At 36.2% G+C, this 23,898-nt stretch overlaps 1 protein-coding gene across 1 annotated transcript in view; it reads right to left on the bottom strand.

Annotated features, from left to right (window-relative positions):
* sntg2 (syntrophin, gamma 2) overlaps window positions 1-23,898 on the bottom strand; it is a 129,799-nt gene that overhangs the window by 23,521 nt on the left and 82,380 nt on the right. Inside the window, exons 7-10 of the mRNA XM_041251563.1 lie at window positions 19,074-19,161; window positions 15,736-15,827; window positions 13,459-13,586; window positions 3,182-3,311 (exon numbers count right to left, since the gene is read on the bottom strand). Coding sequence (XP_041107497.1) covers window positions 3,182-3,311; window positions 13,459-13,586; window positions 15,736-15,827; window positions 19,074-19,161 — 438 coding nt within the window. The remainder of the gene's footprint in view (window positions 1-3,181; window positions 3,312-13,458; window positions 13,587-15,735; window positions 15,828-19,073; window positions 19,162-23,898) is intronic.

Below are 23,898 nucleotides of genomic sequence, written 5' to 3'. Positions count from 1 at the left end.
TGTTACTGACAGTGGTATTATTGTGCAGTGTAATGAATAATGTTGCAATACCACATTGTTGTTTAGTCTGGCTTTTTTTTTAAATTATTATTTTTATGATGGACTTACTGAATAGAGGGTTTTTTGTTTGTTTTTTTTTTTCTCACTATACAGTAGGTGCCATAGCTCGTCCTTTGATGACAAGGTCAATGTGCAGACAGCATTTAGGTTTGTTGTGTGATGAAAGTAACAACACCAATTGTGTACGACAGTGGCCTGTTTACATAGTATTGGCCGCTGCCAAATCAGACACCAACAACTACAGTACAACAAGAACCACAGGGACCAGAGAGAATCGGATTGTGAATCATCTCATAGTTGTTTTTCAGTTTGATATGTTTCCTTTTTAAAAACAATTAGAAGGAGCACTGTATGCTGAAGTTTTGCTGAAGTGAGGCATAACATTTCAGTTTACAAAAGCTCCCTTATTTTGAAAATTCAATATTCACAGGTATGCTATAGAATTAACTAATTTTGCTTTCTAAAGTCAAATTAAACCTGCTGAATAGTGTTATGTTAACATATTGAATTACATACTGCTTTGCAGTTTTTATATACTTAACGAAAAACTGACAAAAATTTTATATAGTATATACTGTATTACTTTATAATAGTAATACGGTGTTACCTGGTTGAATTTAAAGAGCTTCCAAGACTGCATTAATGAAATAAGTTTAAGGTATACAATAATAGTGTGGAAGTCAGAAAAATAAGATCATATTTGGCAATTACAGAACACTGTCAGCCTAACAGCTGTATGCTCCCAATCCTGGCTGGCCTCAATTCCTGGTGGAGCCCATCTGTCCAGATGGATGCTGACCTATAAGTGGACCACCGTCACTCACAAGAGCCAACCCACAGGACATTAGCCCATACATGCCATCTAATTCAAACTTAGCCTACCCATTGCCTAGAGGAATGCCCAAAAACGCAAACCCTCATGGCCTGTCAGTCTCCTATATTGCAGGGCCAAAAATACATACTACTTCAACTTAGAGTATAAAGTATTTCTGATTTATTTATTTTTTTATGCAGATTCTGTTTTACCATGCAAGTCTGTTAAATAGTCAGTTGCTGTGGAATAGTTTTTTGTTTGAGTCTCGGATGTGCACAGGTCTTGCTTCTTTGCAAAACATTAGTTCTATCAGCTTGGCATCTATTTCTGTCTAAGAGGAGCTATTGTTTGACTGTGTGAAAGTTTAGGGAAAGCAGAGCCATATTCATTTTAATTGAATATCTCTATAGAGGTATTACAATTGAGGAGAAAGCCATGGAACCTACAGGACTGAGGCGTACAGAGTGACCTGGGGAATATAAGTAAACAACAATCTCTTCCAAGGAATTAAAAATACCATATTCCCATTTTTGAAGTGTGTGCTCATTTCACTTTTGCTTGGTTTAGCATGACTGTGCCTGGAGCTTTAATGAGGTAATGTGCCTACAACACCATTGCTGAAGGCCAGTGCTATTTAGAGTTCTGTACTAAAAGTTCAAAAACATTTATTTTATTTAACTTCAGAGTTTCATCTGACTCTTCATTGTGAATCATCTTCAATCCATCTGAATTCTAAAATGTCACCATAACAGAATAACTTAACCTGATTGATCAGAACAGTATAATGACATCTGTAAAATTTGGGATTTATGGAACAACCTCTGGTAATTACTGCTGCGGACATGTGTCTTTTAACAAAAATTATACTTTTACGTAAATAAAATTAAATATGTAATGCCAGCTGTGGTGCAGGTTTTTTTCTCTTCTAATTATTACAGGTAGTTGAGAAACTAATGCCAGCATGTCTCATTTCTTACACACTGCAAGCCCATTAACATCCAATTACCAACAACAGAAGCTAAATAAAGCTTTACTGTGACATCCTTATTTTTAAATGCACAACTCGAGTGATGCAACATGGGATTAAGAGGAGCTCATCTAACTCAACTTTTTGTTTGGCTGACTGCCTCTGTCGGAGTGGTAAGCCTTGGTTTGCAACAAGAAACTGAAAGGAGGCAGAGCTGCATTCCCTTTCTTAATTGGCTCCTTAATAATCAGTTCCCTAATTGACAAGCTAATTACTAATGGGTAACACTGACGCAATATATATATACACACAAAGAAAAGAAAATAACGTGCTTTTTCTTCTAGTATTGTTCTTTAATAAACAAATTCTTGTCATTATTAACCAGAGAAAATTAATAATAACCACTAAAACCATGCTTTAAATTTTTGCATATAACGTATTGCATTTTGCAGAACTAGATAACGGGTTATTAAATATTTCAAAAGCATTTTTCAAGTTATTGAGAAAAAAGTACAATTATAATTCAGTGAGAGGGTAGAATTACATGAGAGGGAAGAATGAAATGACAGGCAATTAAGTGCAAAGGCTAAAAAGTGTGTGTTTGTGTGGGTGTGGATTCTCTGACTTATATCAGGAACTGGTCATCTGGTAATAGAGTTTACGCTTCCTGAAATTACTTCACCAGACTTAGAAAATCTACCCAATTTAATATCCAGGGCATGTCATGTGTCTTTAAACACATTTTTGGATCTGTGGGGATTACTGTTATCTTTCCAGCCACATTACTACATTACCACCATAATCTCTCACAGTCCACACGTCACTAGCCAAAACTTTCACTGATAAGTAATTGTGACAACACGGACCAGGTATTTCACAGGCAAGTGGCACAGTGACAACAAAATAACATGGAAGCTGGAAAAGATACTAAATCAACAAAGTTACTGTTCAAAACACATACAGCATTTACGGTAGATCAGGTTGATTGCACTGAAAAAAGCATCAGATTAATATAATAAGACCCAAAAACATTAGCACGACAACGTCAAAGAAAAAAAGCTGATTGTAATATTACAAGCTGTACTGTATTTGTATGAACAAGACTAAATGAGGTTGCTTTATTCAAAAACTGACATTAGTGTTCATTTTTACATTCATATTAGAAAATAAAATACAATGGCATGGTCATGAACTACTGTTAAAGGTCAAGTTGTAGTTTAGTTACCAGTTAAACATACTCTTACATAAATACTAATAAACAACATTGTTTTACTCTACAGTACAACTTAAAATGCAATGTAATGGAATGCAGACAGTTACAAAAATGTCACATCACCTACATTTTGAAGTGTTAGGTCACTGATGTTTGTTGATATTGCTCGAAGCCAGTCAGTGCTTTCTGTGGCTGTACAGAACTGAAGTATTCCAGTGCTCACTCCATCTAAGGCAAGCACTTCAAAACTGTTAGGCCTGCAGTAAGTAGGTAGTAAGTAAGATAATGAGAGAGAGAGAGAGAGAGAGAGAGAGAGAGAGAGAGAGAGAGAGAGAGAGAGAGAGAGAGAGAGAGAGGTAAGTCACTTCTCTTTTTTATTCACAGTCTTGCTTATTAAACTTTGGTTTTGCTGACTCATTGCATGCCTGTCTAATTAGTGCACTCTTCACATATTTTGCCGGTGGGTCACTTGTTGGTAGCAGACGGCTGAAGTGGATGAATTAAGATCAAAAGATTGGGTTAAAATGGATGTACATTTTCATGTAGTTAACGCTCTTATATCACCATTCTAACGTATATACCCAAAAAATAAATCTATAATTATTTCAATCAATTGTTTTATTATAAAGATTCCAGATATGATTTAGGTATATTTTTAATGCTTTTAAATTAGTTATAAAAGCAAATGCACACTGTGCATCCTACTTTATACTGGGTATCTCTCTCTCTCTCTCTCATATATATATATATATATATATTATAGATATATATATATATACCTGGGTCAGTCTCTATGAGCATGTTGCTGATAGTATTAAGAGGGCCTCAAAGGATATCAATTGCTTGTATATTGAAACAGAACCACAGGATAAGCAAAGGACTTGTTAAGTCCCTTCTTGTGTGGGTCAAGTTATATTGAAGAGCATATACCTACAGTACACAGGTGCTGAGGTCTTATGGGCCAAGGTGACCAGTTCAATTGGCTGCAACAGAGTAGGCACAAATGCAGATTTTTAATAAACGATGATCCTGGTGATGGGATTTGTTATGTCTTTATTCATAGTAATGTTTTGCAGAGAAAGTGTATTTATATTCAACAGACCTTCTGCTTATATGGAAAACAATAGTATTAATAAGCATGTATTGTATTGTTTTGTATGCATATAAACAATTTAATATGAATACTAATGGTTTTAAAATATAAACAGGCAATACCCGGAATGGAACTTAAATAAATGAAAGAGCAGCTGTGAACCATCTTTATACAACAGAACCCTAAAAAGCCACATCGATTGATATCCACAATCTAACGACATAACGATTAATAGACTACAGCTGTAACATCCATAACTACAGAACACTCAATAGTGTTTCCACAAGAAGATATTGAAAAAAACATATAGGTCAAGCAATTGAATTTATTGTTTCTTTTAGTATTTCTAAAACCATCATGTTGTTATCATCAGGAAGCCTGAAAGTCACATGATCATAATATACCAGCCATCAGAGGTCACAAGCCACATTAGCAGTTGAAACAGCTGTGACTTCCCTCACGGAATGCCTAATGACTATATTTACAAAATGAATTGTGATTACAATAAAACCTCACAATTAATGTCAGTCAAGAAACCAACAAAATATGGCTTTAAATTGTGGATGGCACTTCTACTAATGCTACACAGTATTTATTATGATCAATTGTTACCATATTATTTTAATAATTACTGTATTTAAAAAAAAAAAAAAAAAAACACATTTATATAACCACAAATGATTAAACACAAGTAAAGTTTGTTTATGTAAATGAGAAACACTAAACAGAATAGCAATTCTCTATTAAGAAATAATTATCTTATTTATTATTACTGTAATGACCTAACACACTTGGTTGTTAAGTGTTAAAATCTTTTTTTTCTTTATAGTGCCTTTCAAGCAAAACATTTTATCTCAAAAGCACTGTACAAAACAAAACAAAGTCCACATAAAATACATTTGTATTGAGAAATACAGTAAAAAGAAAGTAAGATTCAAAATAAACAGTTTGGTATTATATGTTACAAATAAAAATAATGTTAAAAAAAGAAGTATACACATTTTAAAACACAGTTTAAACACACAATATAGTGTTTCAGTACTTAGCATTCTTATCTCCAAAAATGATCTGTTAGCAAAAATTTAGTATAGGTCTGGAACAAACAAGAATTATGACTATAAATTTAGAAAGACATCATGTGTTCCTAGTTTCTGTTTTTTTTTTTTTTTTAATAAACCACATCCTACATAGAGAATTAGCAAAATAAAACATTACAAATAGTGCACTGGGAACAATATTTCGGATGTACTTGGCTTTGGGATCTAGATATTTAGCATTCCATGTTGTTCATTGTGGCAGGCTGGCGAGTGGAAAGAGGCCCAGAGACAGACTGCAGTTCAAAAAAATAACTATTTTATTATAAATAAACACAAAAATGAAAGGGCACAAGGGCCAAAACAAAACAATTTAAACACAAAGAAAGACAAAAAGCAAAAATTTACAAAAATAACAACTTCCAGGCTGGGCAATGCCTTCACTGGATTCAAACTTTCCAAACAACCAAAAAAAAACTAACCTGCTTCCTCAGCTCCCTCTCTCCAAATGAGAAGCAGAGGCCTCCTTTTATATCAGGTGGCTGGGCGCTGATTGATCGTTAATCAACCTAATCAACCCCAGCCACCTGAACATAATAAACCCAGGCAGGTAGGGGAAGTTAACCCCATCCCTGTCAATTTAAAGGGCAGAGCTTTGCTCTGCCACATTCATGTTTATAGATTAACCCTCATAAGGACATGTTGGAAAACTCACTTTCCTGGTAACCTGTGGTTCAATCGGACCCCAGCAATAAAACAACATATAACTAACAATTGGAGTAAATGGATGAATGAGAATGTGGTATAATGTGTTGTTTATGCTATGGATAAGACGCCCAATGCAACCAGCTTTCTCCCAGCAAGTGAAGGCACCACTGTATTCTGGACGCTGTAGTTTATTCTAGTAACATGTCACATGAGATAGCATTGGAAAGTCCAAAGCCTCCTCTTTCACTTGGTATATTGAGAGTATTCCTAGCTCTTTCCATTTTTGAGTTATAGGCACTTGAGCACTGAATGAGGAGGTGGTAGAAAATATGCATATGGGCATCCCTGACATCAAAAGAAAGAGCAAAGCCTGTGATTTTAAATGACGTTAAAACCCAAACGATGTGTTGAAGCGACCGAGTACTAGGCAACAAACGAAACTTAGGAGCTGACTCATGTCACATGACTCAATCCTTAGTTTCGGTTTTGGTCATTGGAAAGCTCTAATTCTGTACTTTCAAACAAGTAAGCTAGCTATTACGGTGCCTAAGATATTCATGCGAGAGGGTTGGGTCTGCCGATACACTGCGCCTGGCGTCCATACGGACCCCAAACCTAAAACTATTTGAGAAATTCAACCAGGCTACCTGGACTAGAATTATCCTCTACATAGTGTAACAGGATGGATGACTGACAACTACCTAAAATTAAACAAAAATCAAGTCACTAGATCTACATAATAACTGATACTAAAGCACACTGGATCCAAATGGACCCCAGGTTGCTTATAAACATTAAAGCAGGGTAATGGGATTAACCTTCCTTCAATTTTATATACATGTAGAATTCGCTTTAATACGAGGCGTCACCTGGATCTAAGCAGATTGATTCCCCATCTATCTATCTATCTCTATGTCTCACTTTCAGATACAGGAACATAAACCTTCCAATATCAGTGCTGCCCATTGCATTAAATGCATCCACCCATACATAAAAAACACAATATCCCGAATTCATTACAATTCAGTTAATTGTTCTTTTCAGTACTTGAATTCAATCTGTATACATATATTGTTATCCTTTTTTGGAAATAAGTTTTTAACTATTAAATAAAAATCCTTATTTCAAAGGCAAATCATTAACGCAAAGATATACTTGTAATAGAGGCCTCTATAGATATACTGTATGCTACATTCCACCACAAACTTTCCCAAGCATTGAAGCAACCTAGAATTTCTCAGACCATTTGCGCAGACCAGGAGGGGCCTGTAGTAGAATGGTCACAGCCACACATGACTGGAATAAGGATCTCACACAACAGACAAAATGATTTGGGTCTGGATTAAATCAAAATCTTGGTGATGCCATTACTAATGGGATTTACAAAGTCACAAAATACAGCACCTGCCTTATGTATCTCTATGGTGGCATTAAATAAAACTTTCCAGAGGCATTGTATATTTGTGCTGTAAATATGCATCTTTCTACCAATCCATTGTCTGGAAGTGTGATTGATTTGTGTCAGAAAACAGACATAACATGGATCATAAAGCAGATCAGTAGTCTTTTTGTTTCTGTCATGTCTATTTCAAACCCTTCTTGCAACTTGGTATTTATTGTCACAGATTAATAATTGGGTGAGCTTCCATCTAAATGCAAACTAATGTCTTCCAATTTTTCTGGAACCAAATGGAGCTAGTAAGATTTAGTACGGTACTTAATTACCAGTGGGAACTGTCACATCTTACTGATCTTCATCACTGGCAAACAAGACAGCTGAGGTAGAACGGCTATCTGTGACAAATGTATTTCTCTAATTATATAATCTGCACAACCAAAGCAGCAATAAAAACTGATCTTGGTATTATTTCAGTGACACTGATATCTGTTTTTGTATGAGTGCTTAAAAACAAAAGAATAACCTTATCAGTCTGATATTTACAGACTAGTTACAGAAAACTTCATCAAAAAATAATGATGCAAACAATGGGCTATTGTTGCAAATTAACTTGTGTGGCCCCTTGACATAAAAGGGCCGCTGACGCTTGATGAGATGAACTATGACTTCAACCAGCAAACATACCTTTTTCCCTTGCTACTGTACCTACCTTCCACATTTGAAATTCATCTACACAGTAGTTGATGAGATTATCAGCAGTGCAGACCACACTACTGAACAGTACAATAAAACAGCTTACACTTGGTTGACTTAGAAACATTGCCTAAGTAATCTCATTATTGTACAGCTTGAACACTGCAATGCAGCTCTATTTGTCTTGGGCACCAAGAAAAAGACTGTAGACTTTTATGAAAGGGAATGTAGTGTTGGGTAAATAGAGATAACAGGGCTCTGGAACTGTTCTACTATCACATCCTCTAGCTAGTTATGCTGTACCTCAGCCAACATCTCAGCAATGAAGACAATAGACCAAGTCTCCCATGGAAGGACAATCAAGGCTAAGAACACTTTCATTGTTCTGTTCACTGCTTACTCAAGTACAGTTTGTTCATTAAATTGGATTATTACTACCAATTCTGAACCCATTTCATGTCCCTGTGCCTCTTTGAGTGTCGTTTTTAAATGGTTCATAATCTAGTACTGTGGCAGGATGGCTGAGGTCGGTAGTGACGTCAGGCCAGAAGCAGGAACTGAAACACAGACTCAAGTACTACTCTGGTGCAAAGCAAACTGCGGAGCTATTTTTCTTAAACAAAAATCAAATAAAAAGGTTGAACAAAAACACTTGCTCAAAGAGTGAAAATCAAAAGCCTCGAGCATAAAACAAGTACTGTGCTGGTGATTCCCAACACTAGTAGAATTTGTTTATTTTCCTTCCTTTTTACTTTCGGTTTTGTTTTTAATTCTAAATCTATTGCACACGTTCCTTCCTCCTGAGGACCCACCCAGAAGAGAGAGAGCTGCAGGTAGTGACGTGTCACAAGTACATTCCTAGCGTTTAAATTTTTTTGTTACTTTATACTTTTTGTTTCCTATTTATATACTACTTATTTTTATTGAGGAAATACCATGCTCCTTTGCTATAACACGAGTCTCAGGGGACACACAATATGAGCGTTGTAACTGAAGAGCGTTATAAATGGGGGAGGGGGTTGGGGGCGCCATGAGACACATAACAACACACATCTGACTAAAATACAAAATAAAATAACTCTATCTCTATAATGCACATATATTGAAGCAAAAATGTAACTTTCCGTGCCATGCATAAAGCATCATCTAATCAATGCTATATTTTACAAAATAATAAAAAAAAAAAAGGTAACATTCCCATTTGTGGATCATTTTAATTAGCAGCTTTTAAACTATAAATAACCTGGCTAAATGACGGTCGGGAGTTCAGTTCGCAGAGACAGACAAGCAAACCAAGAGCAAGAAGAAGAGAGGGTTGGGAGAGGGGAAGAGTGAATAGGATCACCCCAGGTTCGGCTGCCGAAGTCGGGCTGAAGTGAAGCTGAAGCGTCTTGTCTTCCAAAGAAAGCCACAGCTCCTCTCACAGCAAAAAAGTAACTACATTAGGAAAGATAACCACATAATAGGCCTAATATTTATTTAGTTATAAAATGAGTGCTGAATAAGAAGTCTGTGTTATAAAGTGCCAGAGCAGCTTTTCTTCAGTTCAGATACTGTATCAAAAGGGAAAGATAGAAATGGAAGTTAGACTGAGAAGCTGTTTATAGTTTGACCAACACCAGTTCTGTATTTACTGTAAAAATATTGCATGAATCATTAGTATAGGGAATTGGGGGACATGCTGTAGGAGCGTTATATCCAAGGCACGTTATAATCGAGAGCCTTATAGTGAGGGAGCACTGTATACAGTACCTGTCAGTGAACTTTAGTTCTTTAAAAAACACTATACAAAATTATATTCTGTATATTCAGAATATACTATTCTGACGAATTCTGGTTTGTATTAAGAAGATTAATGTATTTAGATTTGTATTAAGATTTGCATATTTTTGCTTGTGTTCTACAGAACTTTTGTAGGAAGAGATGTAACTTCCCTAGCATATACTGCTTCAGGGCTTAATGTCTAAGCAACACTGTGCACATAAAAGACCCACTCAAAAGTGCAACAACAAAGCATAGGGCAAATGCAATGACAGGTTATATTAGTGCCGATTTGCAGATTGGTTGAATATTTTATACCTGGATAGGACAATGTAGTCCCTATTGACAAAGGCTTATCTCATTAGTTTCATTGTGTTTTCAAAACAGCTAAAGCAGTAATTTTCAGTTTTGAAATGCATCCTGGTGGGTAGATTAAAACTAAAACCAAAACACATGTGCATTCTGAGAAGTTGCAAGAACGTTAGGTTATTATCATAACTCTGGTTCCCTGAAATAGAACTGTAACCATTACCTCATGGGTATTTATCCCTAAAGACTCTGTAACCTGAATAGATATAACAAAGACTGCTCGTCAAATCCTGTGACACAGTCATGCCCACCCCTGGGGGCATAAATAGACTGTGTGCACAGATCTCATCATCATTTTTCCTTCAAGACTGCTGTAATCATTGATGCAGCGACCTTGAAGGTTAATAGTTACATTTCTATTTCAGGGAACCAGGGTTATGTGATAATAACCTAACGTTCCCTGTCAAGTAGGAAATGTAACCATTACCTCATGGGTAGAAACACTGCCTGCAGCTTCAAAATATGGAGACCCTGCCACGGGGGTTTCCATGCCCCATGCACTCACCTGCCATTCCGCACTGCACCTCAGCCAAGGCTAGACATATCCATGATAACTTCCCTTCTGGTGAATCTGCCAAGCAGTGAAAGTACCTCAGATAGTGCTGAGACACTGTCAGCAGGTGGCCTGGGTTCAATGGGGGCTGAAAAAGCCTGCTGTTGAACCAGGCTTGGAGAGAGCACTTGTGCAGAAGACCCAAAGAAGGGTCTGGGAAGCTGCTGCTATTAAGCCCAGAAGCCACTAAAGCGTCAGCAGTGTGAGCTTTTTGTTCAGCTGAAAATGCTTCAGACAAGCATCTATTCTCTGCACTCTTTCATCCAACAGAGTGGTCAGCATGGACCTGGAATCCAGGCGCACTCCCTAATAGGAGGCTGACTGCGAGGGTGTTTGCATGATTCACCGGCATGCCCAACTGATGAAGGTAGTTGGTGATGAGTTCTGTGCGAGCCTGCCTGCACAGGAGGCTGAGCACAAATGAGCCCAGGTAATTGAGTACTCTGATGTCTCTCGGCTCAGATAAAGGTTGACCTGTCTAAGATTGAGGATAGACCTGAAGCCACCATCCTGCTTGGGAACCAGGAAGTACCTGGAGTAGAAACCTTCTTCCAAATGAAGATGATTCACTATGCAAACAGCCTACTTTTGTAGCAGGACTGTCACCTCCTGACAAAGCACCACTGTATCTCACGGGTCGATGACTAACATTAAAGTCACACCCCAAAAGGGAGTGGGACCATTTTTGAATTGTAGAGAATAGCCATTCTGTACAGTATTTATCACCCAGGTGTCAGTGGTGCATTGACACCAGTACTCCAGGTGACTCCCTGAAAAGGGGCTCTGGGCCTACGGCAGCAAATTGCTAGGGCTACTGCTTTGCCTAGGGCTTAGCCTGAGGCTTTTGCCTTTGTGCTTGCCAGCGAAACATAAAGTTTCCCCTTTGCGCAGAAGTGGGTCGGTTGTGAAAACTCCCACAGGAGCCGGCTGTGTCGGTCTCTGAGGTTGTTGGAACCTTGGCCTCCAGTTTGCTGCTTGGCTGCTTACTGGAGGAGGCCGCTTAGGAAGCAGCGGAGCGAGTGGAGGGGGGCTTAGCAGCATGTCATCCACCGCAGGGCCAAAGGTATATCCCGGTGTAATGTCAGTAGCAGCTGTCTTCTAGCTGCTACTAAAGCAACAAGGTTCCTGCCCACTGCCTGCCCGTTCAACTTAGAGATACGGAGCAGATTCTTATGATCCAATCACAGCTCTTCAAGAGTTGGTGGCTCTGGGTGGCTCTGAGACCTTAACAAGCAGTTCTGGTATGCTACCAAGATGCTGTTGTAATTACTCAGATGTGCGGCAAACGCACCGGCTGAGTAAGCCCGCTTGAGAATGTTCTCTGAAACCATGCACTGCTTATTCGGTCAGGTAGCTAGTTTTTGGTGCTTGCACCAGCGAGGCAATAGCGACATCTGCTGGAAGAAAGTTAGCCAAGACGAGTTTCTCTGCATTATATACGCTATACAGCGTCCCCAAGGAACGAGAAACAGCAGGTGCTGTAGCCAGGTGACCCCAGGATGGATGGACCTGAAAAAGAAAGTAAGGGTGCCCTGTTGGAGACACCCGAGAAGGAGTGGGATTACTATTGAATCTCATCTACCAGCCATGGAACTTGTAAGGTTTCAGTGGCCCTCTTATTCACCTGCAAAAGCTCAGCTGATAAGGAAAGCTGCGCCACTGGTATTGTGTTATCTGAGTTTCACTCCTCAGATAAGAACTCTTGGTCATCCTTCTCCTCAGAGGTGGCAATAAATAGAGATCCACTTGCTGCCATTCTGCGTCCACTGCTACAAAGGCGCAATGGGAGTAGGTGGAGCGGTGCACTCACACAGTAGCTCGGCTAACACGGTGCCCTGCTGGGAGCCCACCGCCCAGAACTTATCCAGCTGTTCAGAGCTATCTGATCTTTTAGACCTTCTTAGGAGGGGGAGTAGGAGGAGGTGAAGGAGTGCTAGAGGAGCCCTATCCAGGCAGGATGGACGAAGATCGCTCCACAGAGCTGCGAGACATTCGCTTTTCCAGTGTGTGCTTAGAAAAGGACGTGCAGAACTCACAAGAGTTGCGGTTGATGACTGCCTCCTTTGCATGCTCTGGACCCAAACAGGTAGCATATCAGCATATCTGCTGTGCTTGTCCTCCAATACTGAGGAGACCAGTATTGCATAGATCGTAAGAATGAACAACCAGCATAGTGTAACAGCAGTGGTGTAAAACAACCGCTTAGCTGTACTACTATAATGGTACTTACTGCAACTTATAAAAACAAATAAAATAAAAAAAAATGAGATAACTGTGGAAATAGCCTTGAACTCCCATAAATGTATGTAGTTTTCTTCCTTTTTTAACATGGCTGAATTAACAATTTGCTTAAGGAAACCTAAATTAAATAACATACTGTAGTGATTAAATTATAGATATAATCACAATAGCTGTTTTGGTCAATGCATTATTTAACTGCTTAGATGGGTTGAGATTTATCTAAAATACAGTCTACTTTGGAGTTTCTGTCACTGTCTCAGACTTAATTAAAAACTCCTCAGACTACAAGGTTTGTTTGAAATCTAGTCTTACATCCAGCAGTATATGCCACAAAGCATTCAATCTTAGCATTGAATATTTGGTATCTTAGTGGGCTCAAAGGAAGCAACCTCAGGTCAGCGACATGTCCGTGCATAGATATTGAGCTTAACGGCCTCTTATCTTTAATGAAAAAATCTAGACAAAACTAACACAGACCAATATCTTTAAAAATAAAGAATAGCTATGCAGCGATTTACCCCCCCCCCCCCCCCCCCCCTTCTGGATTACAAACCTTAATTTATCTGTTCCAGCTTTGTATCTTGAGATGCGAGCCATCAACAGAGGGACAGATAAGGTGTCAAGCCAGCGTTTCTCATACTTTGGTTCATTAGTTGTGGGTGAGGAAGGTGATGATGGTGCCTGCACAGAATAAATGAGACACTGAGCACATCATCTTATCTGCTCACGCAGCAATATGAACAAGGGTTGGTATCTGGGATGGTGTGTAATTCCATTAGTTGAGTTGATTCCAGAAATAGTAAGTCATAGAAATGAAACTTCAACAGATGTTTTAAGGTTTCTGCACAGACTGTTAATTGGAAGTGCAACCCATTATTTACATTTTGATAGGGGCAACAGTGGGTCCAATTCACAAAGCCTTTAACATGTTGATGGATTAATTCCAGATTGATATTTATGAATCTGTTCTAAACTCTTGATGGTTTTGCAAAAGTGTAATGCGTACCTGCATTTAATTCATGAAAATATAGTTTAAAAAGATATAATTCTTTATATAAAGCTTCCTGAATGTGAACTGAATGTACATAGTATATATATACTATATATATATATATATATATATATATATATATATATATATATATATATATATATATATATATATATGTGTGTGTGTGTGTGTGTGTATACTATATATATATATATATATATATATATATATATATATATATATATATATATATATATATATAGTACTATGCAAAAGTTTTAGGCAGGTGTGAAAAAATGCTGTAAAGTAAGAATGCTTTCAAAAATGTTGTTTTGAAGGCAAAGGGTGGTCACACCAAATATTGATTTGATGTAGATTTTTCTGCTGTTCACTCACTTTGCATTTTGTTAATTGATAAATATAAACTATTAACATGTTGAAAGCATTCTTACTTTACAGCATTTTTTCACACCTGCTTAAAACTTATGCACAGTACTGTATATATTGTTCAATTTGTTTTGAAGACACTTCATAGAGGTAGATTCAAACAAGAACATAATGACATACATTTTAGAGTTTCTTGTTTCCTGTTGAACTACTTTGTAAAATGCGAACATTTAGAAAATCACGAACTGTTACTATGAATTGAGATTCATACAGCCCTACCTGTATTTTAAAACACACATTTCGAAAATGTATTTTGATTGTCCCCGTTGAACATGGATATAATCAAGGTGCTGTGTAAGCTATATAATATAAGGCAAGCAAACACCACTGGGCAAATGATGACGCCTCATGAAGATATCATTGTAACCCTTGCTTCTTCCAAAAGCAAATATATGCAAAAGATATTTTGGCAACAGAACCTTCCTATTAAGTACTGTAGTTTCTCACCAGAATAGGCAGGTTAGCATCCTCATCTTTTAGATTGCGTGCTGCAGCAAGATCAATCCCAAATTTTACTTCACAAGGTAAAAAAATAATATATCAATATTCCAAACATGTGACCGAAGGGAAAAAAGCCAGAATAAATTGTTGTTTTAATGCCGCCACTCAACTGTTATAATACTCAACATAGCCAAGAGTAAGAGTCTCTTATTTGTTTTGTTCTTAAAACTTGAAGGTGCAGTGCAGTCTCCTCAAAGGCCCTCCTGTTTAGTGCTTTGCCTTCTGACTTTGCAGCCCAACCAGTGTTTTATGTGTAAAATAAACATTCCACACACACTTAGTGCAAGAACTACAAGAAAGCCAAAGCCAACAAAATATAGCGTCTCAATTTTAAAAATACATTACACAATGGTGATTTATTTTTTTTATTTTTTTTTTGAGAAAATAATTATAAGCCAAGGAAAACCAGATAGTTAACAAATAGTAGTGACCAAACTATATTCTGTGATGTTTTTATGTATTTTATTTATGTATATCTGTTGAAAGACAGGAACAATTCAAATGCATCTCATTATAGCCAGCGGTTTCTTTGTGTTTTTATACATTTCAGTGTCCTTTAGTTTATTTCATACATATTCTTTGTCAAGCAAATATTCTTTGTGAGCCTTTATCTGTTCTGAGCTTGTGGATGCTGCATAAATGTGCTTCACCTGGAATTATATATATATATATATTTAAATTAAATTATAATTTAATTATACTTAAATCCTTGTTTATAACACCACATATCACGCTGAAGATTTATATTCATTCTGTCAATGAAACCTCATTTTAGCATCACAGAGGAATCAGTTAGTAGAGTGCCTTGAGATGTAAACTGCAAGAAGACTCAGAAATAAAGTAGAAATATTGTGACAGTAACATTATCTAATTTCTGAAAATGAAGCTTACTGTGTTTGTGGAATTTCCATTTAGATGTAAACCACTGTCAAAAAGTGGGGAGGATGTTCCACTGCTGTGATCACTTGATGGTCCTGGAGAACCTGAACAATATTAAAGGAAATTGAAACAATTTAGCTGTAATCAGATTTTTTATTGCATATTATATAGCTTTTATCAAGAATACATGGTTATATTCCCACATTTTGATGTTAACAAAACACAAAGTAGTCATTGCAAAAAAAATAAAAATAAAATAAAAAAAATTAAGGAACAGCTACTTTACAGTAATTACTGTATAGCTGTAGCCCAACGTTTTGCATCACCTTGAATTACTTTAGGATTGAGGCATCATTTTAAAAAAAAGTGTATGAACATAATTGATCTTTTATTTAACATCATGCAATCAAAGAAACTACAAAATAGTTTCGCAAAAGTCTCCCGGAACCATAATAGATGTATTTCATGTTAGCTATCAAAATGTCATATTTTACAATTTGTGTCTGTTTTTTCATTAAGTATACGGAAAACTACAAAGCGATATGTAATTAAGTTTGTTGTTGTAACATTATTGAGCAAAATTGGTTAATTCTACAGGATGATGCAAACCTTTTTGCTGTAGCTGTGCAATGGGTTAGCAATTAAACAATGTTGTTTAATGGTGTTGTCTTTTTTTGACAAGACATGTTGTAGCAGACAAATCTTACGAAATCTCATGGAGTTCACACATGGTGAGTTGTCTTATTGACCCTGCTGAAAGAAATGCTGCTAAACAAAATACTGTAGTAACGAGTGCACATTTTGGCCATTGTAAATTAAAGATAGTATGCATACTTACTGAACATTTTACAACTCATTCATCATTTTGTTACTGCTTGAAAACATACAAGACAGATGCATGTCATTATAGCACAGTGCCCTTATGAGTTATATGTTTTCATAATCCATTATGGATTTTCTATCATTAGTTTTAGATATTTTATTTAGTAGTTGGATGCTCTGGTTTCTAAAAAAAAAAAAAACAACAACTGCACAACATTTCTAATTTCATGGAAAGTACCAGGCTAGTTTCTTGATGAGGCACATATTTTAAGGAATATGGTTTAAATTGAAAATATGCAGGTTTTGTTTCCTATTTTCTATGTTGTTTATCCTTTCTCTGTAAGTTGGAACTCTGCCAAACTCTACATTAGTGCTTGTTTTGTGTTTACAGTCATAGGCCAAGGCCAGAAACAGGCTTGCATTCTTTGTATCTCTGATGCTTTAGTAAATAAATTGGCTTTAGGCTGCCATAAAATAGTCATAGCCCATTCTTCAATTTGGGATGGTCTCTTGATGTTATTATAAATAATTCAAAGCAGAAATGCTTTCACTTAAAAAAACAAAAAACAAACAGTGGCATTTATTCTTTTGGGCACCTTGTGACAGTATCACGTCCACTGAGATCCATAATTATAGTTTAAACTACATAGTGTTGTACATGCATTCTTTTTCAATTAAAATGATTTGATCTAAACTGAAAACTTTTTCATGCTGTGTTTTGTCGTTCCCTTGTTTTCCCATTTCGGAGAGACTCATCTCGTTGGTGTGTTACCTTAGCGAATCCTGCGTGCATTTTCAATTTAAATGCTATCAAAGTGCAATTTGAGAAAGCACTGACTTGTTTAAAATAAATAAATAAATAAACATCAGGAATCAAGATTTACTGCTCACAGTAGTAGAAGTAAACAGTCATTCAGTTACTGCTGCCTTATCAGTGGAGGAGAACCACACTGGCTTTTTTTCTGAAATGACTAGTATCTAAAATCATGTTTGTTCTAAACATTTGCAAATGGTTTATTCAGAGGTGCACTTTGAAGATCCATGGTCCTGATCAAAGCAACAGTTCGGATAATAATACAGTAAATATAAGTTATAATGTACACTCAGCTGTGCATAATAAGGCTATAACTCTACCAAGGGTTTCTGGTGACATAGATGATTTATGACAAGAAACCAGAGAAAGAATTACAGACTAAAATTTATAGTTTAGTGTATATTATTTGTTATAAGACATGGCGACATAACAGACTCTCCTTTTTGTTTTGATATTGACTTGTTTTGTGTTATTGTTCTTTTCGAAAAATTGAGGTTAGCAGTCTTATCATCAAGATGGTGTACATTCAATCATATTATTGCACAGGCTTCGTGCCACTGCTATATACAATAAAACTAACACACAGCAGTTTATGTGAAAATTATAGTTCATAAAAATCCCAAGTGAAATGCAGTTCTGTTTTACTTCTTGCTGTCACAATATGCAGAATTCAAACGTGTGGCAGTACGTCTTTTTTTTCAGTTACTACAATACGTGACTGTAACATAAAAACCAATGACTGAATAAATAGTCTATGTGAAATGCCAGTTTGGAATGACCAAGCTTCTGGTTAGGAAAAGGGCACAAGATGTCAACCGAACACTGGTTCTGATCAGCTCACAACCAGAGTCATCTTGGTATTTAACTTCCTGCATACAATTACCGTTACAATAGGCATTTTACACGTTTTTAAAATGACGTTTCAATGGTGTCTAAAATTAAAATTAAAATAAACATGTCTAAAACCGGCCATTGAGTTGATTCACCTCTGATGACACTGCAGCATGTGACACCAGGAGTACCATATCTTAGCAACATGAGAATAATAGGTGCATCTATGACTTTTGTCATGGTGCACCTGCTACTACCTTTACCAAAAAGAATGAAGACCGCACCAAAAAAATTAAACATACCACCAAGCTTCGTGACAGGTCAGAGTTGCCCAAAGCAGTTCATATTGAGGAAAATGTATTGAAAGTTATTTCAAAGGATCTGGAAAAGTAGGAAGCAGGTCCAGTACAGCCTACAGGTAGTGCTGTAACTTATATGGACATAATACAGGCTCTTTAAAATGGCAAGTATTTGCTTTTCCATGCATATATCACACAATGTCATAATGTCACATGTAATCTATTATTCTCCCAGTCCTTTTTGAAATGCTCTTCCTGTTATCAATAGTAATGTTTACAAGTTGGTTTTGCCCAAATGCACATTTACGTGTAAATATGTAGATACACATGAATGTTTACTTGGGAAAATATATATATATATATATATATATATATATATATATATATATATATATATATATATATATTTTTTTAAAAAAAATTAAAATTGGCAAATTCTACATCACAACATTGTACAGTACAAAGGTTCCTTGAACTAGAAATGTGTGAGAATAGATTCATAATTCTGTTGTGCAACTGTCACTTATAAATATTGAGAAGGAAAAGCACTGCAACCTTTACCGATTACTGTCGCTGTTTCTTACCTAATGGGAGCTTAAGAAATGATGGCGCTTCCCTGAGGTACTGAACGGTGATGGTAACTTCATCTCCGGCACTCCGTAATATGTGTACCTGTCAATGTGATAAATCACAGCTGGTTTACCACAGTAAAGCACACAGTGAAGAATCTATAGCAAAGTTCACATCCAGTGTAGGATCTTTAGTCTATTTGCATTCAAAATACACATATTGTAAACTCCCTCAGCTGAACACTGCTAGTCCCTTTCAATCTGGAGACCTCGTTTTATGCAAGACAATATTTTCACTAATATAAGACGCTATTTTGATTGCAGCTGTTGTTATTTGATAGCCTGCAATGTGTAACATACAAAAACTACTTTTGTGACTTCAGCTTAACACTGACTGATAGTACACACTATACAGTACTGTACACCACAAAATAATCTCTGTTCAGCCAAATTGTTTTATATATAGTTTATATATATCGAGGAGAATTCCATGGTAACAGACCAGGGATGGGTTTTAAGAAAGGACTGTTACACCCTCCCATGCTATCCTGCAGACTATAGCATGAATGACCAATACATTTTGGTTAACCACTTTGAAAACAATCTGTGGCTCGAAGTTCTGCTTCTTCTTCAACAGAGAATGTTTTAAACAATTTTTCCATGGTAATGAAATTGATTTTGAAATCTCTACTGGAAAAGAGTAAATGACTCTACTGGGATTGTTAAATGTAGCCTGTCTATTTTATCTAAGGTAAAAGCTTGATATAGAACATAGTTCTACTAGATTTATTTTGTATTATTTTATTTAACCTGTCAATTGCTTTGACATCACTTTGCCTTCTGCAAGGAACAATGGAAATATCCCAGGTGCAATATTTTGTAAACAAAATGTCTGCAGTCTGTTTACATATATTCCCCTAACGACAGGCACAACACCTGTCATTTTTAAATGATAAAAGGAATGTTTAAATATAAATATCTGCAAGAAGAGAACGGGTGTCTAGAAAAATGACACAAAAAGCAACTTGCCGTTGGTATGAAATATTTATGTTAACTAATGTATTGTTCTATTTAGATATACGTGGCATATCTTATTTAGTTTCAGTCATCACATGTTGGTGGTTTTTTAAAAATGTTTTAAGTGAAACCAACTAGTGTCATCAATATAACAAATCACAAGTCTTATCTCCAAGTACAGCTGCTGCACCAGAGTGTAACCATGAACATGCCCATACAACACTCCAGAAACACCACAAAGGACACATTTATTGCACCACAAGGGTCACAAAGTTTCAGGGGACATTGTCATGTTTTACACACTAGTCTAAGAGCTTGATTGCATTTAAAAATATAAATGTGATAATTCATACCCACACCAAGTTGCACTTTTTAATACTGCCCTTGCTTTGTTACCAGAGCTAGAAAATGTTCTTAATTTTGTTAACAAAGCAAGTCACAGATAGGTCGATTCTATCCACGCCCCCTCCTTTTGTTCCTCCTATAGGGTAGATTTGTTTATTTAGTTTTCATCCATGATGATTCTGATTGGCTGTGCCTCGTGCGTTCGTTGAAACGAAGTGCATAAAGTTTATTTTTGTATTGTTTTTTACTTGGTCTCTTTAGTCTAGATCACTCTGGTCTTATGTAAGTTTGTGCATCCCTGCTATGTTTTCAATACAAAATGCTTTCATTCACACTGATATTATAGCTGTAGTTTTCAGTTACATTAAGTTCCATTATGGAAAATATTTGAAATTGAAATTATAAAGCGAAATTCAAAATAAAAAATATATACTGTATATTTTGACAACTTTTGAAAACAAATTGCTATAAATTATGTTCTTTCATGTTCTGCTTAATTAAAAAAAAACAAGGTTGCTAAGAGAAGGAATGAGTATTTTATTTTTAATTTTTTTACATTTTCACATAGGCATATTTATTCTCCATAACAACATATATGTGTATCGTTTTAAGAACAGTCGTTTTACAGGTGTCACATGAATGACAATTATGTTTTGAGTTAAAACATTTACTGACCAGTCACTGTGACGGACAATGTTTTGTCCTAGCAGAAACACTGGATGATCAGTTGAATTCCCACTGAAATCTTTAAATTGCATTTTAAGCAGATAGACCTATAATATCTAACATATAAGTAATAGTTTATATATATAAATAGTTATATATATATATATATATATATATATATATATATATATATATATATATTATATATATATATATATATATATATACCATAGTAAAATATATTAAGGAATAGGTTGAGATGAGAGCGGTATGGTAAAACATGTTAAAGGATGGCTAACCATAGTAAATGCATGTGAAAACAGAAAAAATGCAAATTTACTATGGTAAAATCTGATAAGGAAATAGACGTGTAGTTCCTAAACAGCAAGGCTTTGTCTTCCTTTCCTTGTTACAGATGCTCACACACAGTCAACTGGAAGTAAATAGAACTAGGGACTCTGAACCAGCCAACAACATAGGCTCCAGGACAGACCATTATCAAAATCTAAGCAAACACTTGGCCGGCTGCATAGGAGCTTTGCAATCTCTAACACTGACGCCAAGAACACAACTTAGAATGGGACTTTCTGGGATCAAAACCAAAGTATGCAGTAAAATAGATATGTGAAAAAGTCATTATTAGGGCTGTCTAGATACTCAGAAAATCAGAATTCCCTTGAACATGTTTTAAGTTGCTAGGTATTGATTAAATTGAATAAAAATGTGTTAATTACATAGCACAAAACAAAACATTCCTGTGTCTGCATTTGTCAACACTGTTATGTGATTATAAATTATTTGACCTCACTCTATTTTGCTCATTTCTATATTTGCTCATGAATTATGGAACTATAGTCCTAGGCACTATACAAAAATCCCTCACCTGGAGATAATTCAGTCAGTGTGATAAGCTCTTCAGGGCTAAGGTATAATCCTAGGTGGAGAGGAGGGGGGTGGAGATTTTTGAAGATGGGTAATCATTTATAAAACATGTTTTTTTTTAAATAAAAATTTACTACACTCAAAACTTGCAATTAAGAACCGTGATGTTTCACCTCAATCACAATCACATTTAGAACAACTTCTATGCAGTTATCAACCATAAAAATTAAATAACAGAAAGAATAACCTACTTTACCTGATATTTAGATCCACAAGTCCATCCTTTTTTTTTTCATTGTAAACTTGTCGAGTGCTTATAGGTCTCGGTTTTACAGTAGCCATTTAAAGCATGATTTGCGAGGGACTAAAAAAACAGGTGTCCTCAGAGTTGGTCAAAAGCACAGGAGTCTAGGGACCTCCCAGACGTGGATTTATTTTTTATCAACAAAAGTCAGTAAATTCAAAATTAAATACAATGTTGCCAGAGAAGGAGCTTTTGTGTATGATTGTAAACAATGATGATTGTGTTGTACATTCTTTTCCAAAGGCTAGAATAACCACTCCTTTGAGTGACAATGTGACAGAAAGACAATGATTCTTGGTGGTAAATCTCCCTCTCGACCTATGAGGGCACTAAAAAACGGGAACCGAGTACTCTGAACTACTTGGCCTGACACTTCTTTCCGAAGGTTAAAAGGAAGTCGGTCATTTAGAAAAGGGGCGGAGCTTAGGGTTAGGGCTAATCGACCAGGAAAGGAAATTATGTGACAGCTGCGGATTTGAGGAGCGGCTGCACTCGTTTACCAAGGGGTCAAAGTGATGTAATCTGTTTCTTTGTTTTGGTGAAAATAACCCGGAAGGACCTGTATTTTGTGTATCCGTATAGTGTTTGTTTGTTTTGTCTAATTGTTGCTTGTTATCATTAGACAGCTAAAGTTCCGGAGCTGTCGCCAGAGGCCAGCACAAACCCGGAACAGCACTGCACTTGTATCACAAATAACTGTATTTGCGCCACTAGCACTAACTAACTAATAGACTTGTGCATGTGTTTTGTATTTCATGTGGGTGTATAATAAAAATGGGACTATTATTTAGGGGACAAACCCGGGAATTACAAATTAAGTAATACACACTGCTTTATTACTTAACATCATTTATTGTTTACTGTTTGTTTTGCCATCAGGCACTGGACATAAAAATCTTAAACAAACTTTGCACCTGGATTATAATTGTTTGTCTGTTCATTGATCACCTGCACCTGCACGCTATTAACCACTTTGCCACAGACATGTATTTCCATATAAATCTTCAAATGCACCATTAAAAGCATTCTTTTTTTTTTTAATTCGCCAGGTATGTTTTGTATTTTCGCCTGTCCCCAATTTGGTTATACCCAATCGTTGTGTTTTAAGGAACTGTAGAATCTCAGGACAGGTTGTATCAATTATATTATGGTTTATTGCGTTGAGACAAATACCCTGAAAATAATTTTTAATCCTGTGCTAATCGGCCATGAGATTGCACATAGTTACTGGTACACCTGGTGGTCCCTGCTGGAAACACTGGTATTTGAGATTAAATAGTTGAAAACCATTGGCTTAAAGGCAGTAGGACAAATGAAGAAATCACTGATTTTCTAGTTATTTCTTCCTTTTCCAGTACAAAAAGGAAAAAATTATGTTCACATGCATTTTCCAATCAAAGGAGTCTAAGGCTGAATCTGGTGTAAAAATGACAGGACTTAGCCCAGTCACAACTAGATATGTGTTTGACTGATTTTTATTTTTCTTCTTCTTTTGTGTGTGTGTGCTTAGGTGGCAGTGAAGCAAACAGCTCACAGGTCACAGCTTACATTGGTTGGGACGGAGGTTTACAGTGTTGCAGGTGGCTGACATTTTTTTCTTTCCAACTTAGTGAATAATGAATTTCG

The sequence above is a fragment of the Polyodon spathula genome, chromosome 6 (genome assembly GCF_017654505.1).
Source record: "Polyodon spathula isolate WHYD16114869_AA chromosome 6, ASM1765450v1, whole genome shotgun sequence".
Lineage (NCBI taxonomy): Eukaryota > Metazoa > Chordata > Actinopteri > Acipenseriformes > Polyodontidae > Polyodon > Polyodon spathula.
This window is presented reverse-complemented; position numbering and strand designations above follow the sequence as displayed.